The following is a 15,176-nucleotide window of genomic DNA, read 5'->3' as shown; positions in this document are numbered from 1 at the left end:
GTGTGTGTGTGTGTGTGTGTGTGTGTATGTGTGTGTGTGTAAACTTCTACATATGTACCCTTTCAAAGGGGTTTTATGGGTATTTCAAAATCCCTCGTCATCACAAACATTAGGCGCTTGAAATAGGACTAAATATCTATATTTAGTACATCAGCCTCACCTTGTCTTCCTGTATGTAGTTCTCTAGCGGAGGTGATGAATACCACTCTGAAAGCCACCAGTGCAGCGCATGCCAACTCTAACATCAGAGTTAACATCCAGCCTGCAGAGGAGATGGCTAACCGAGCCATCCTGACTGCTGCTATGGCCCTCAACATGGTGAGTCGCCGCTCATTTACTGTCCCTTCAACTATTAATATCAGATCATGGAATAACTAGACTGGTCCCAGATCTGTCTGAGCTGTCCTGCCAACTCCTATGGCCGAACACCATAAGAGTTGGAAAGACAGCACAAACAGATCTGGGACCAGGCTAGAGAACTTCTCAACTCAAATCAAATTAAACTTTGATGTGCCAAATACAACAGGTGTAGACCTTACCGTGAAATGCTGACTTACAAGCCCTTTACCAACAATGTAGACCTTACCGTGAAATGCTGACTTACAAGCCCTTTACCAACAATGCAGTTCAAGAAAGAGTTAAGAACATATTTACCAAATAAACTCAAGAAAAAATTAGAAAAAGTAACACAATAAGATAACAATAACGAGGCTATATATACCAAGTCAATGTGCGGGGGTACAGGTTAGTTGAGGTAATTTGTACATATAGGTAGGGGTAAAGTGACTATGCATAGATAATAAAACAGCGAGTAGCTGCAGTGTAAAAAATGAATGGGGGGGTGTCAATGTAAATAGTCCAGTGGCCATTTGATTAATTGTTCAGCAGTCTTATGGCTTGGGGGTAGAAGCTGTTATGGAGCCTTTTGGTCCTAGACTCGGCGCTCCGGTACCGCTTGCCGTGCGGTAGCACAGAGAACCGTCTAACTTGGGTGATTGGAGTCTTTGGCCATTTTTTTTTAATACACTGGATATGCAGTGTGCTGTGGGTCAGAAACCTGAAAACAAGTAGTGCCGTAAATAACTGTCTTTCTGTGTGTGTGTGTGTGTGTGTGTGTGTGTGTGTGTGTGTGTGTGTGTGTGTGTGTGTGTGTGTGTGTGTGTGTGTGTGTGTAGACGGCCCAGCAAGAGGTGTCACTTACTGATCTGGGATCTGAGGCTGTGCAGTGTAGTGCTAAGATACTGGCTGAGTGTCTGGCCCTGAAAAACAGCACTGGGGGTGAGTTGGAGCACACACACACACACACACACACACACACACACACACACACACACACACACACACACACACACACACACACACACAGTCTACCCATTTGTCTTGTACCCAACTAACCCATTCAGTGCCATTCAAAATCCCATTTTCTCTAACCCCTAAACCTAACCTTAACCCTAACTCTAAACCTAGCCTTAACCCTAACTCGTACCTGTACCCTAACCCGAAAACCTAACCTTAACCCTAACTCTAAACCTAACCCGTACCCTAACCCTAGCTCCTAACCCTTAACGTAATTCTAACCCTAACACTAATGCTAACCTTAACCCTAAACCCCCTAGAAATAGCATTTGACCTTATGGGGACTAACAAAATGTTCTCAGTTGGTCAAATTTTTGTTTGTTTGCTATTCTTGTGGGGACTTCTGGTCAACACAAGTATAGTTAAACACATCCACACAAACACACACACACACTAAAGTGCATTCGGAAAGTATTCAGACCCCTTGACTTTATCCACATGTTGTCACATTTCAGCCTTATTCTAAAATGGGTTCAATAGTTTTTTCCCCTCATCCATCGACACAGAATACCCCATAATAACGAAGCAAAAACAGGTTTTTAGAAAGTTTTGCATCATTGTCCTGTTGGAAGGTGAAGCTTCGCCCCAGTCTGATGTCCTGAGCGCTCTGGAGCAGGTTTTCATCAAGGATCTCTCTATACTTTACTCCGTTCATCTTTGCCTCAATCCTGACTAGTCTCCCTGCCGCTGAAAAAACATCACCACTACATGATGCCACCACCACCATGCTTCACCGTAGGGATGGTGCCAGGTTTCCTCCAGACGTGACGCTTGGCATTCAGGTTAAAGAGTTCAATCTTGGTTTCACCAGACCAGAGAATCTTATTTCTCATAGTCTGAGAGCCCTTTAGGTGCCCTTTGTCAAACTCCAAGCTGGCTGTCATGTACCTTTTACTGAGGAGTGTCTTCTGTCTGGCAACTTTGAGTCTTGATTGGTGGAGTGCTGCAGAGATGGTTGTCCTTCTGGAAGGTTATCCCACCTCTACAGAGGAACTCTGGAGCTCTGTCAGAGTGAACATCAGGATCTTAGTCACCTCCCTGACTAAGGCACTTCTTCCCCGATTGCTCAGTTTGGCCGGGCAGACAACTCTCGGAAGAGTCTTGGTGGTTCCAAACTTCTTCCATTTAAGAATGATGGAGCCCACTGTGTTTTTGGGGACCTTTAAAGCTGCGGACAATTCCTTCGACCTCATGACTTGTTTTTTTTTCTGACATGCACAGTCATCTGTGGGACCTAATATAGACAGGTGTGTGCCTTTCCAAATCATATCTAATCAATTGAGTTTACCACAGGTGGACTCCGATCAAGTTGTAGAAACATCTCGAGGACAATCAATGGAAACAGGATGCAACTGAGCTCAATTTGGAGTCTCATAGCAAAGAGTCTGAATATTTATTAAAATAACGTATTTCTGTTTTAAATTTGTATACATTTGTAAACATTTACAAAAACCTGTTTTCGCTTTGTCACTATGGTGTATTGTGTGTAAATTGATGACTTAAAAAATAATAATTTTAGAATAAAGCTGTAACGTAACAAAATGTGGAAAGGGTTAAGGGGTTTAAATCTTTTCAGAATGCACTGCATTGTAGTAAACGTGACATGTCTCTGTCTCTCCTAGGTCTCCTCGCTAACATCAGTGATGTGACAGACAGAATGGCCTTGTTGATAAATAACCTTCATAACACCAGCAGACTGATCCCAGAGTCAGCCTTCCTGCTCCATAGCCGGCCCAACGGTGAGTGGTGCTGCCAACTGATGCCCTAATAATTGTCCTTTTATGTATCATTTCTCCTACATCACACTCTAGTACTTTCATGATCTCTTCCCTGTGTTAAGTCATAAAAACAACATTCAACAACAAGTCAAAAATGCTACATTAAAAATGTTGTACTTTACAACTTTCTGAGCTGTTTTTTCTCACTTGAAAAATGTCTCAACCACTGGATGGAAATAGTAGATATCAACTAATGATTATCACATAAGTCATATATTGAACGCTTCATCATAGACTCAAAGACACCCTAAACAGTGGGAAAACAGAGAACAGCATGAAATGTGGTACCTCAGTGTATCACTCACGTTGACTGTGCTGCCCCCTGTAGGCACCAGTGAGCAGGTGCTGGAGGCCAAAGAGCAGGCTGCCATGGCCAACTCCTCCCTGCAGAGGGCACTGGAGCACCTGGAGGAGCTCAGGGTCAGACTGGAGGAGTCCAGCAAGGCAGTGGCCCAGGCCAAAACCAGCGTCTCCAACACAAACCAGCTGTTCTCTGACTCACACTCAACCGGTGGGGCTAACATATTCTTCTGACAACCAAATATGGTTCTAGCTAGATTATAGCTAGCAGCTTTGTCATGCCAGTGTTTTCTACAGTGTTTTTCACCTTTGCTTCCACCCTTTCCACAATACATCTAGAATCCGGAGTTGAAACAATAACAAAGCAAAAATCGTGCCTCCATTTTGGTAAAAATCTGAAGGAGGGGGTTTGAGAAAGGTAACCACAGGTCAAATTCATAGACAGAGCTATGGATGCAAGGACTGACCATCCATGATATACAGTGTTTGTTTACGTTTATAAATGTTTTACAAACATTGGAGTAAAACAAGCTGATAGTTAGTGATCTGATGGGGTGTGACAGTTGAACTATGCTCAAGAGGCATTTACAAGTTATATTCTTCAAGATTCAATGGTATATAATCATTCATTTATAAGTTCAAACATGTATGTAGCATCTAAGGACTCCAGCTTTCAACCACACCACATTAGAAGCCAAGTAGTGTCCCAAATACCTGTTTAATGTTATTACCATGTTATCGTAATATATCAATTACAGGCTCATTTCTAGACATATTATGTGACTGACATAGATGAGTAAGATGACATTAGCATTACTAACCTGTCCTATCTGTTGTCCCTCTCAGCCAGGACTGCTGAGTCTAAGCTGAATGAGGCAGAGAGTCGTACCGAGAGGCTGTATGACCGTCTTAAACCCCTGAAGACCCTGCGGGAAAACCTGAGCAGAAACCTGTCTGAGATCAGAGAGATGATCAACCAGGCCCGCAAACAGGCTGCCTCGGTTCGTCACTGCTGCTGGACTACACACACAGACTCAAAACACACACACACTGTACACCAGGGATCATCAACTAGAGGAGCGGGTCTTGCATACATTTGAATGTCTCAGATTTCCAAAATTACAATCACGTGTCTCAGATTTCCTGGTGTCCAACTATTTGTTTTTTGCTCAGAAAACTTGGGGTGGCCAAATAGAACCACCATCCCGCGGGCTGCCATTTGGGAACCCTGCTGCACATGGACCAACACACTCTGTCCTCAACTGACATACTAATATTGTCCTTTTCTCGCCGGTACAGATCAAGGTGTCAGTGCTGGCAGACAAAGACTGTGTGAGGGCCTACAAGCCTGAGATGTCCTCCAGTAACTTCAACACTCTAACTATGACCGTCAAGACCAGCGAGCCTGACAACCTGCTCTTCTATATGGGCAGCAGCTCCAGCGTGAGTCACCCACCGAAAGTATCTCGTAATGATTACCCATAAGTCTGTTTTAAACTAAAGTCTATATAATCTACATTCAACCAGAGAGTTATAAATAATCTATAAACTACCCTTCATAAACCCTTTATAATGTACATCAATGCTACCGCTACTACTACATGATTCCATATGTGTTATTTCATAGTTTTGATGTCTTCACTATTATTCTACAATGTAGAAAATAGTACAAATAAAGAAAAACCTTTGAATGATTAGGTGTGTCCCAACGTTTGACTGGTGCTGTATATCAGGTGGACTTCATGGCAGTGGAGATGCATCGTGGCAAGGTGGGGTTCTTGTGGGACGCGGGTTCAGGCCACGCCAAACTGGAGTACCCCGACATCCAGATCAACAACAACAAGTGGCATCGCATCAACGCCACACGCTTTGGGAGGCACGGCACGCTGTCAGTCCACCAGCTGGAGTCAGACCCCCTGCCCGCGGTCAAGACCACCTCACCACGCTCTGCTACGGTCCTGGATGTCAACAAGTTTACCCTCATATTTGTTGGTGGCCTGGGACGCCAGATCAAGGTACTGGGTCATTTTCACTCAGACATGGTTCTAGCCACCACCTTGGGTCCTTGAGAGTTTGAACTGGTTCAATTCAAGTTACATCCATAACCGTGGGACAAATCACTATAAAAAAAGATGTACTAGTCCTTGTATTAGTGGACCGGTATAGCCACCTCGACAAAACATTCTCAGCACCCTTACACCATTGGCGAAAGAATCGCTGCACCCTCACCCCCAAACATCTTCCCACACCTATGATTGCTATGGTTACGTCAACAACGCGTATCATTCTGTATTCTCCCCCAATAAAACTTTAAAAAAACATTCAAGTCGCTTGACACAAAATTACAAAGGACATGCAAAGCACTGAGATAATCTGAAACCATTTACTCAATCTCTTTTACACAGACGTCCTCGGCAGTGAAGATGACCCAGTTCAAGGGCTGTATGGGGGAGGCATCGCTCAACGAGAAGAACATCGGGCTGTGGAACTACGCCGAGAGGGAGGGCCAGTGTCGCGGCTGCTTCATGAGTCCGCAGACGGAGGAGACGTCCTTCCACTTTGATGGCAGTGGCTACTCAGTGGTAGAGAAACCCCTCCGCTCCACCTCCACTTCCATCGTACTGCTGTTCAAGACCCTCTCCCCCAACGGCCTGCTGCTCTACCTGGCCTCCAATGCCACGGTACGCTCCCTGCTGACCCACAAACACACTACAACCACACTGAACAGTCTGTATTTGTTTTCTAGATGTACATACTGTAGTGGAAAGCTATCGTCCTCTGCTGTGGCAAGTCAAATTATCTTCTGGGGACTATAAAGATTGACTGATGTATTTATTTGTTATTTCAGAGGGACTTCCTGTCCATTGAGCTGGTGGAGGGCCAAGTCCATCTAACCTTTGAACTTGGCTCTGGTCCTCTGACCCTCTCCTCCAACAAAGCCTATAACACTGGCAGCTGGTACAAGATCACCCTGCAGAGGAACAAACGCAAAGGTCATAGTTAATAGGTTATAGGCTAAGAGTTATATAGGGTATAGTCGGGCAACCACAATTTTCTGGGTCACAGTCGGCTTTTTTCCCCTGGAGCTTTATTGAGACTGTGTATATCCCTATTATTTTGTAGTGGTTGTCCTGGAAAAATGCCTATAGTATGTATGTAATGCAGACCTGGGTTCAAATACTATTTCAAATAACTCAATTACTTTCACATACATTCAAAGTAAGTATTCAGATATCTTTTATTTGAAAAGACAAGTAGGAAATACACGTGGAAAGTATTTGAAAATACTCAAATATACTGACTCAAATACACTCCCATCCATTTAACCCAGGTATTTGAAAATAGTATTTGAAATAAGTATTTGAAAATACACTATTTTGTTTTTACAAATAACGATTAAAATACTCAAATAAAAGCACATGTTTTAGGCACGGCTGTGTATTTGAAAATACTCAAATACACAGAAAAAAGTATTTTAAATAAGCAGATACTTAAATATACATGTATTTGAAACCAGGTCTGATGTAACGTAAACTGTTGTATTTCTTTCCATCCTCCCAGCTTATATATCTGTGATGGCTGCAGACAACTCATCAGACAAAGAGATTATAGAGGCAGAGTCTCCTGGCTCCGCCTCTGATCTCAACCGCTCCGACCTGGACCCAATCTACATCGGGGGACTGCCCATGTCTCGACCTATCAGGTACTGGAAGTACTTTGGCGCATACTTCACCTACCTGCTAAATACTCCTAGTTGATATGCAATTGTGTTGCTGTGATTCATATATTTTTGGTGTAGCTTCTTAAGGTTACTGTATGCTTCTCAGTCTAAACAGTTTGCATATATATTATCATAAAATGTATTGACGTTTTTGTTTATTTTGGTGTTGGGTAGCATTCAGCAGGGGATTTTTCAGCTGTTTGAGAACCTACATTTTTTTCTTGGGGCTTGTTGAGGGTCGGTAGCCAAAGTCTATGCTCCTTCGTCAGTGATTGGTCAACAGTAAGGATTCTTCAATGAAGTGTATGTTGTCTTTCAATGACAAATTACTAGTTTTCATGCACATTTTCTCACTTGAGATATACTGCACCAGACATCTTAGTTGAATGTAAGACCTCGGCAAAAATGTCAAAGTGAAATTATTATTAATTCAGACTATTTTGAGGAAGTGTACTTGTTGCTACGGCGTGTCAAGAAGGACAAACAGTAATATTGTGGCTTTTAAGGGAGTTTGCAAGGCACAGACGTTCACATTGCCTAGCCAAGATCTGCTAGGATCAAAGCTAGTATTTGGATGCCTTTAGCCTTCTGCATAATGTCAATATTTAGCTTAGTGTTTGAGTTGTTGTATTTAATTGTTTTTCTACATTAAGTAAATTAACATAAGGTAAATTGTGAATTGAATTCTCTTTGCAGGAGACAAGTAGTAGCACGGTCCTATGTGGGCTGCATCAAAAACATGGAGATCGCCCGCTCCAACTTTGACCTTCTCCGAGACTCCTATGGTGTCAAGAAAGGCTGTGTGTTAGAGGTAAGAAAGGCTGTGTGTTAGACGTAAGAAAGACTGTGTGTTAGACGTAAAAAGGCTGTGTGTTAGACGTAAGAAAGGCTGTGTGTTAGACGTAAGAAAGGCTGTGTGTTAGACGTAAGAAAGGCTGTGTGTTAGAGGCTAGAAAGGCTGTGTGTTAGACGTAAGAAAGGCTGTGTGTTAGAGGTAAGAAAGGCTGCTGTGTGTTAGAGGCTAGAAAGGCTGTGTGTTAGACGTAAGAAAGGCTGTGTGTTAGAGGTAAGAAAGGCTGTGTGTTAGAGGCTAGAAAGGCTGTGTGTTAGACATAAGAAAGGCTGTGTTAGAGGTAAGAAAGGCTGTGTGTTAGAGGCTAGAAAGGCTGTGTGTTAGACGTAAGAAAGGCTGTGTGTTAGACGTAAGAAAGGCTGTGTGTTAGAGGCTAGAAAGGCTGTGTGTTAGAGGTAAGAAAGGCTGTGTGTTAGAGGCTAGAAAGGCTGTGTGTTAGAGGTAAGAAAGGCTGTGTGTTAGAGGCTAGAAAGGCTGTGTGTTAGAGGTAAGAAAGGCTGTGTGTTAGAGGTAAGAAAGGCTGTGTGTTAGAGGTAAGAAAGGCTGTGTGTTAGAGGCTAGAAAGGCTGTGTGTTAGAGGTAAGAAAGGCTGTGTGTTAGAGGCTAGAAAGGCTGTGTGTTAGACGTAAGAAAGGCTGTGTGTTAGAGGTAAGAAAGGCTGTGTGTTAGAGGTAAGAAAGGCTGTGTGTTAGAGGTAAGAAAGGCTGTGTGTTAGAGGTAAGAAAGGCTGTGTGTTAGAGGCTAGAAAGGCTGTGTGTTAGAGGTAAGAAAGGCTGTGTGTTAGACGTAAGAAAGGCTGTGTGTTAGACGTAAGAAAGGCTGTGTGTTAGAGGCTAGAAAGGCTGTGTGTTAGACATAAGAAAGGCTGTGTGTTAGAGGTAAGAAAGGCTGTGTGTTAGACGTAAGAAAGGCTGTGTGTTAGAGGCTAGAAAGGCTGTGTGTTAGAGGTAAGAAAGGCTGTGTGTTAGAGGCTAGAAAGGCTGTGTGTTAGAGGTAAGAAAGGCTGTGTGTTAGAGGTAAGTTAGAGGTAAGAAGGCTGTGTGTTAGAGGCTAGAAAGGCTGTGTGTTAGAGGCTAGAAAGGCTGTGTGTTAGAGGTAAGAAAGGCTGTGTGTTAGAGGCTAGAAAGGCTGTGTGTTAGAGGTAAGAAAGGCTGTGTGTTAGAGGCTAGAAAGGCTGTGTGTTAGAGGCTAGAGAACTGAAAGTAAAGAACCTTAATGTATATATTTCTTCCTTAATGGGCCTTATCCTCTCTAAACAAATTAAAGGTAGACAGGGGTATTGGGAAGAGTGAATAGTGACAGTGACAGTTGTGGCATTTGATTTTTGCTGTTGATTTTTGTAAAGAGGAAGGTGCCCAGCAGTACATGATGATGGCATATTGTTGCACAGAATAGAAAAAGCCTTCCCGTATTCACTATGAGTAACAGCCTCGTTCTGTAAACTGGTCATCTCTGTATACCCGTCGCAAGACGCACTGGTTGATGCTTATTTATAAAACCCTCTTAGGCTTCACCCCCCCCTCCCTCCCTCCCTATCTGAGATACCCACAATAGCCCTCATCCTCCACGTACAACACCCGTCACATTCTGTGAAAGGTCCCAAAGAGCACACACATCCCTGGGTCGCTCGTCTTTTCAGTTCGCTGCAGCTTGCGACTGGAACGAGCTGCAACAAACACTCAAACTGGACAGTTTTATCTCAATCTCTTCATTAAAAGACTCAATCATGGACACTCTTATTGACAGTTGTGGCTGCTTTGCGTGATGTATTGTTGTCTCTACCTTCTTGCCCTTTGTGCTGTTGACTGTGCCCAATAATGTTTGTACCATGTTTTTGTGCTGCTACCATGTTGTGTTGCTACCATGCTGTGTTGTCATATGTTGCTGTCTTGTTATGTTGTTGTCTTAGGTCTGTCTTTATGTAGTGTTGTCTCTCTTTGTTACGATTTTCTTCTTCCTCTGACGAGGAGTATGACATATCGGACCAATGCGCAGCGTGGTAAGTGTCCATAATATATTTATTCAACTGAACACAGAAAACAAAAGAAAAAGAGAAATAAATGAAAACCGAAACAGTTCTGTATGGAAAACACAGACACAGAAAACAACTACCCACAAATCAGTGGGAAAACAGGCTGCCTAAGTATGGTTCTCAATCAGAGACAATGATAAACAGCTACCTCTGATTGGGAACCATACCAGGCCAAACACTGAAATACAAACATAGAATACAGAACACAGAATGCCCACCCCAACTCACGCCCTGACCAAACTAAAGCAGAGACATAAAAAAGGAACTAACGTGACACTCTTGTTGTGATGTGTGTTCTGTCCTATATTTATATTGTATTTATTTTTTTATCCCAGGCCCCCGTCCCTACAGGAGGCCTTTTGCCTTTGGTAGGCCGTCATTGTAAATAAGAATTTGTTCTTAACTGACTTGCCTAGTTAAATAAAATAAAAAAATGTGTGTGTTCCAGCCAATCCGCAGTGTGTCTGTACTGAGAGAGGGCTATGTGGAGCTGCCATCAATGTCTCTTGGCTCCCAGGGGGAGCTGCTGGCCTCCTTCTCCACCCGCAACCACACTGGCATCATCCTGGCAGGCTTCAGCAAGGCAGGCACCCGCAAACGCAGACAGGCACGCCAGGTAAGTGTGTATCAGTGGAGACTGGTGGAAGGAGCTATAGGAGGACGGGCTCATTGTAATGGAATGGAATAAATGGCACAGAGTCAAACGTGGTTTCCAGGTGTTTGATGTGATTGATACCGTTCCATTGATTCCATTGCAGCCAGAGTCCTCTTATAGCTCCTCCTACCAGCCTCCACTGGTGTCTATACCCATGTTTTTCACCATAGCAGGAGTAAAGAGAGCTTTATGGTGACTGTAGCATGATTTAGTTGGAGTTCTCTAACCAAGAAAATGACTTAATAAGATTAGAGCGTATATTGACAGCCTTCTCTGGGTTTCCAATCAGCCCATCCTGGCGGTCATGCTGGTGTCGGGGCACTTGGAGGTTCACGTCAACATGGTGGAGGGCGGGAGCGTCCACAAGGTTGTGGTCAAATCACGCTCTGGGAGCTTCAGTGACGGACAGGAGCACTCTGTCATCCTACAGAGGAACAGGAAGTGAGTGGAGAGGGACTGGTTAAGCTGTAACACAGATGATGATTTCATGCTGATGGATGGTTCTAAATGATAACATTCATTTGAAATGATCCTCCATCAGATCGTTGTATGCTGATGTTATACATAGGCCTACACATGGTTGATAAAAGGATGGATATATAACAATCAACTGCCATGGGATTAAAGTCACTTTGAAATGACCGTTGAACAGCAGTAAATATTGCATATTGTACCTTTTTAAGAATCATATATTCCAGTGTGGAATAATATACAGGAAGTCTTTTCCAAGGGGAATAGCACTGAGTTATTACTGACACAGTCCTCTGTGTGTGTCTCGTCTATCCAGGACGATGACGGTACTGGTGGATGAGGACCACCAGGAGACAGTGCGCCTGTCCTCGGAGAAGGCCTCTCTGACCTTCTCCTCTCTGTACATGGGTGGCCTCCCGCCAGAAGAGGGCGTCGGACTGCTACGAACCACTTCCTCCTTCTATGGCTGCATCAGGAACCTGGCCCTGGATGCCAAGTGAGTCACACGCCCAATACACTATGAAACCATGTTTAGTGCAATTTATATCAGAATCATAGGCCCTGTCAAAGTGTATGCCATTTGAAGGCAATGTTAGCTAAATGGTGTTGTGGTTTGCTTATGTGTTTTGACTTGAAAGACACATGAGTAGTTGTGGCGTAACTAGAGTCATTATGTTCTGGAGATAGATATGTTATACAATAGCAGGTAGATAGAACAACTTGATTTTTCCCACAGGGAACTTTGGTGTGTTTATCTCGCTACTATCTTTGATGTCATTGCCATGGTACTGTCAGGAGATGGATGGTATCCATAGTAACCCAAGGCTCTGACCAGTGCTGTGTCCCTATAGGTTGTTGGACCTGTCAGCTGCAGTGAAGTACCACAATGTGGACATGGACAGCTGTCTATTGGAGGAGAGGCCTAAGAGGGTCTTCCTACCTGATGACACTGACCTGGAGGCCGAGCCCACCCTGGACCCTTCCAGACCCCCTCCACCACCCCCCACTCAGCTCAGCGCTCTCACCCCCGGCACGCTCACGGTAACACCCACTAAAATACACACAGTTCTTATTATTAGGATAAATAGCAGCTCTTCCACCTTCCAACAGGTCACCCTGTCGTCATCGATAGTTCCTCGACTTTTCCTTCATTGTTCTTTGGTCACTCTGTGTCTCTCTCCAGTGTGCATCGATGGACAACAGCACATCCCTCCCAGAGGCCAATCAGTTTGGCATCTCCAGACACAGTCATAAGGTCCTCAACATCAACCCCAACACAGTGAGGAGGAGGTCAGTACTAAGACCTGGCTCATTCAACTACCGTCTCCCTTCAACATCTCACAACTTACTTTTTCACAAACAGATCATATGATATTTCAATGATTGTCACAATTCTATATACAATATTCTATATGCTATAATTCTATATGCTATAATTCTATATGGCTTATTACAGATTCACACGTCTATGGTTCTATAGGCTTACATAGTGTTGTATCTCATTTTTTACATTTTAGCCTTGATATCAGTTGGCCCATAGCTACATGTGTAAAACAGGGTCAAGCCAACATTCCAGTACATTGAAGTGGCGTAGGAAGGTAAGATCCAGTATAGTGCATAGTAAAAAGCACTCAATCGTGGATTCCTTTTCTCTGAGCCTGAGTGCACATTGTATCTCTTCATTAAAGATAGGAATTTTAATTGCTGTCCCAGTAAGTATCTATAATTCACGAGCCACTCTGGCTCTGCTTGGAAATGAGCAGGTCAAATGTTACACATTCCCATTGACTTGGCTTGTAGTCTTTTCAGGTGTTCCACTGCAGCCTACATTATGTGTAACAGCCCAGATCTGTTGTCTCCTTCTATAGCCTGGTCCCAGATCTGTTGTCTCCTTCTATAGCCTGGTCCCAGATCTGTTGTCTCCTTCTATAGCCTGGTCCCAGATCTGTTGTCTTCTTCTATAGCCTGGTCCCAGATCTGTTGTCTTCTTCTATAGCCTGGTCCCAGATCTGTTGTCTCCTTCTATAGCCTGGTCCCAGATCTGTTGTCTCCTTCTATAGCCTGGTCCCAGATCTGTTGTCTTCTTCTATAGCCTGGTCCCAGATCTGTTGTCTTCTTCTATAGCCTGGTCCCAGATCTGTTGTCTCCTTCTATAGCCTGGTCCCAGATCTGTTGTCTCCTTCTATAGCCTGGTCCCAGATCTGTTGTCTTCTTCTATAGCCTGGTCCCAGATCTGTTGTCTCCTTCTACAGCCTGGTCCCAGATCTGTTGTCTCCTTCTATAGCCTGGTCCCAGATCTGTTGTCTCCTTCTACAGCCTGGTCCCAGATCTGTTGTCTTCTTCTATAGCCTGGTCCCAGATCTGTTGTCTCCTTCTACAGCCTGGTCCCAGATCTGTTGTCTCCTTCTATAGCCTGGTCCCAGATCTGTTGTCTCCTTCTACAGCCTGGTCCCAGATCTGTTGTCTCCGTCTATAGCCTGGTCCCAGATCTGTTGTCTCCTTCTATAGCCTGGTCCTAGATCTGTTGTCTCCTTCTATAGCCTGGTCCCAGATCTGTTGTCTCCTTCTATAGCCTGGTCCCAGATCTGTTGTCTCCTTCTATAGCCTGGTCCCAGATCGGTTGCCAACTCCTATGGTCATTGTCATGCCAAACATGCTGTGCTATACAGCACACAAAGATCTGGGACCAGGCTAGGTTTTTGGTTGGTAGATTTATTCAACAATATAGGATTATTATGAGATGGTCACGGCAATACAAATTGTCATATCCACTTCGTCATTGCCTATATAGAAGTCTAACAAACCTTTAACAAACATCTTTATCTTACAGCAAATCATGGATAACTCCAAATAGCCTTGTCAGGGGCTGAAACGCTTCATATGTCTTCTCGTTTCTCTCCCTGACAGTTTCTCTCTGGAGCTGTCTGTGCGTACCTTTACCCAGAGTGGTTTGATCTACTACATGGCCCACGCCAACCAGATGGACTACGCCACTCTGCAGCTGCTAGGGGGTCGTCTGTTCTTCACCTGTGACAAGGGCAGCGGCCCCGCCACCGCCTCCTTCCCTGTGCCGGTCAACGACGGCCAGTGGCACACAGTTAGTGACCACACCCTTCTGGGCCAAAAGTGATAGTAGATTGCAGTGTTTGTTTGGGTCAAATTGCATTTTGGTCGATTCAGGGGATGCATAACAAAACTGCGACAATTCAAGATAGTTTGAAATCATGACTGAAAACAGTGATATTACCAGGTAGGTTGTCAGGACTCGACTCTCCCCAACCCTGTAACGTGTGTGTGTGTGTCTCCATGTGCAGGTGAAGACAGACTTCAATAAGAAGAGTGTGGTAATCAGTGTAGACAGCCAGGCGTCAGCTCCAGTGCTGGCTAAAGGCAACACTCTGGATGTGGAGAACAAGCTGTACCTGGGAGGACTGCCCCATACCTACACTGCCAAGAAGATAGGCAACGTATGTCACACTACACCACATTCTTTATTCTTAAACTGCATTATTACTTAAGTAAGCATTTCACTGCATTCAGAGCATGTGACAAATAACATTTGATTTGATTTTCTATTCATGCCAAAATAGTTTTTTTGATTATCGTTTCGGTCTTGAAAGCAGGTGGTACATTTCCTGCCGAGTAAATGTTTATCCATAACTCCAAATGTGAATATTTATATTCCCTCTTCCAGGTGACCCACAGCTTGGCGGGCTGCATCCAGAAGGTGATCCTGAACAGCGTTGAACTTGACACCCAGAGTCCAGTGTCTGAACACTCGACTGCTCACTGTTTCACTGCAGCCCAGGACGGGACCTTCTTCAGTGGGAGCGGATATGCTGCTCTGAGTGAGTCTACCACCATTACATGTCGCACTTTAAGGCAAATACTCAGGTAAACAAGACATTGTTTTAGATTCAAATGCCAACTATATGTAAAAGAAAATATGTTCCTAAACGTCAGGAAAATCCAACATGGTCATCATTTCTGTTCCATTTTCAACCGGAATA

The 15,176-nt window shown here is 44.0% G+C and overlaps 1 protein-coding gene across 3 annotated transcripts in view; it reads left to right on the top strand.

Annotated features, from left to right (window-relative positions):
* The window catches only part of LOC112216475 (laminin subunit alpha-1-like), an 81,583-nt gene that overhangs the window by 65,180 nt on the left and 1,227 nt on the right, over positions 1-15,176 (top strand). For all 3 annotated transcript variants that reach the window (XM_042298782.1, XM_042298781.1, XM_042298783.1), the window contains exons 37-55: positions 180-318; positions 1,176-1,278; positions 2,979-3,095; positions 3,463-3,645; positions 4,281-4,435; positions 4,734-4,877; positions 5,168-5,449; positions 5,840-6,115; positions 6,283-6,427; positions 6,996-7,137; positions 7,852-7,966; positions 10,489-10,656; positions 10,985-11,136; positions 11,483-11,662; positions 12,018-12,207; positions 12,350-12,456; positions 14,074-14,263; positions 14,481-14,633; positions 14,861-15,014. In XM_042298782.1, coding sequence (XP_042154716.1) covers positions 180-318; positions 1,176-1,278; positions 2,979-3,095; positions 3,463-3,645; positions 4,281-4,435; positions 4,734-4,877; positions 5,168-5,449; positions 5,840-6,115; positions 6,283-6,427; positions 6,996-7,137; positions 7,852-7,966; positions 10,489-10,656; positions 10,985-11,136; positions 11,483-11,662; positions 12,018-12,207; positions 12,350-12,456; positions 14,074-14,263; positions 14,481-14,633; positions 14,861-15,014 — 3,095 coding nt within the window. The remainder of the gene's footprint in view (positions 1-179; positions 319-1,175; positions 1,279-2,978; positions 3,096-3,462; positions 3,646-4,280; positions 4,436-4,733; positions 4,878-5,167; positions 5,450-5,839; positions 6,116-6,282; positions 6,428-6,995; positions 7,138-7,851; positions 7,967-10,488; positions 10,657-10,984; positions 11,137-11,482; positions 11,663-12,017; positions 12,208-12,349; positions 12,457-14,073; positions 14,264-14,480; positions 14,634-14,860; positions 15,015-15,176) is intronic.

This window comes from Oncorhynchus tshawytscha, linkage group LG16 (assembly GCF_018296145.1).
Source record: "Oncorhynchus tshawytscha isolate Ot180627B linkage group LG16, Otsh_v2.0, whole genome shotgun sequence".
NCBI classification, from domain to species: Eukaryota; Metazoa; Chordata; class Actinopteri; order Salmoniformes; family Salmonidae; genus Oncorhynchus; species Oncorhynchus tshawytscha.
This window is presented reverse-complemented; position numbering and strand designations above follow the sequence as displayed.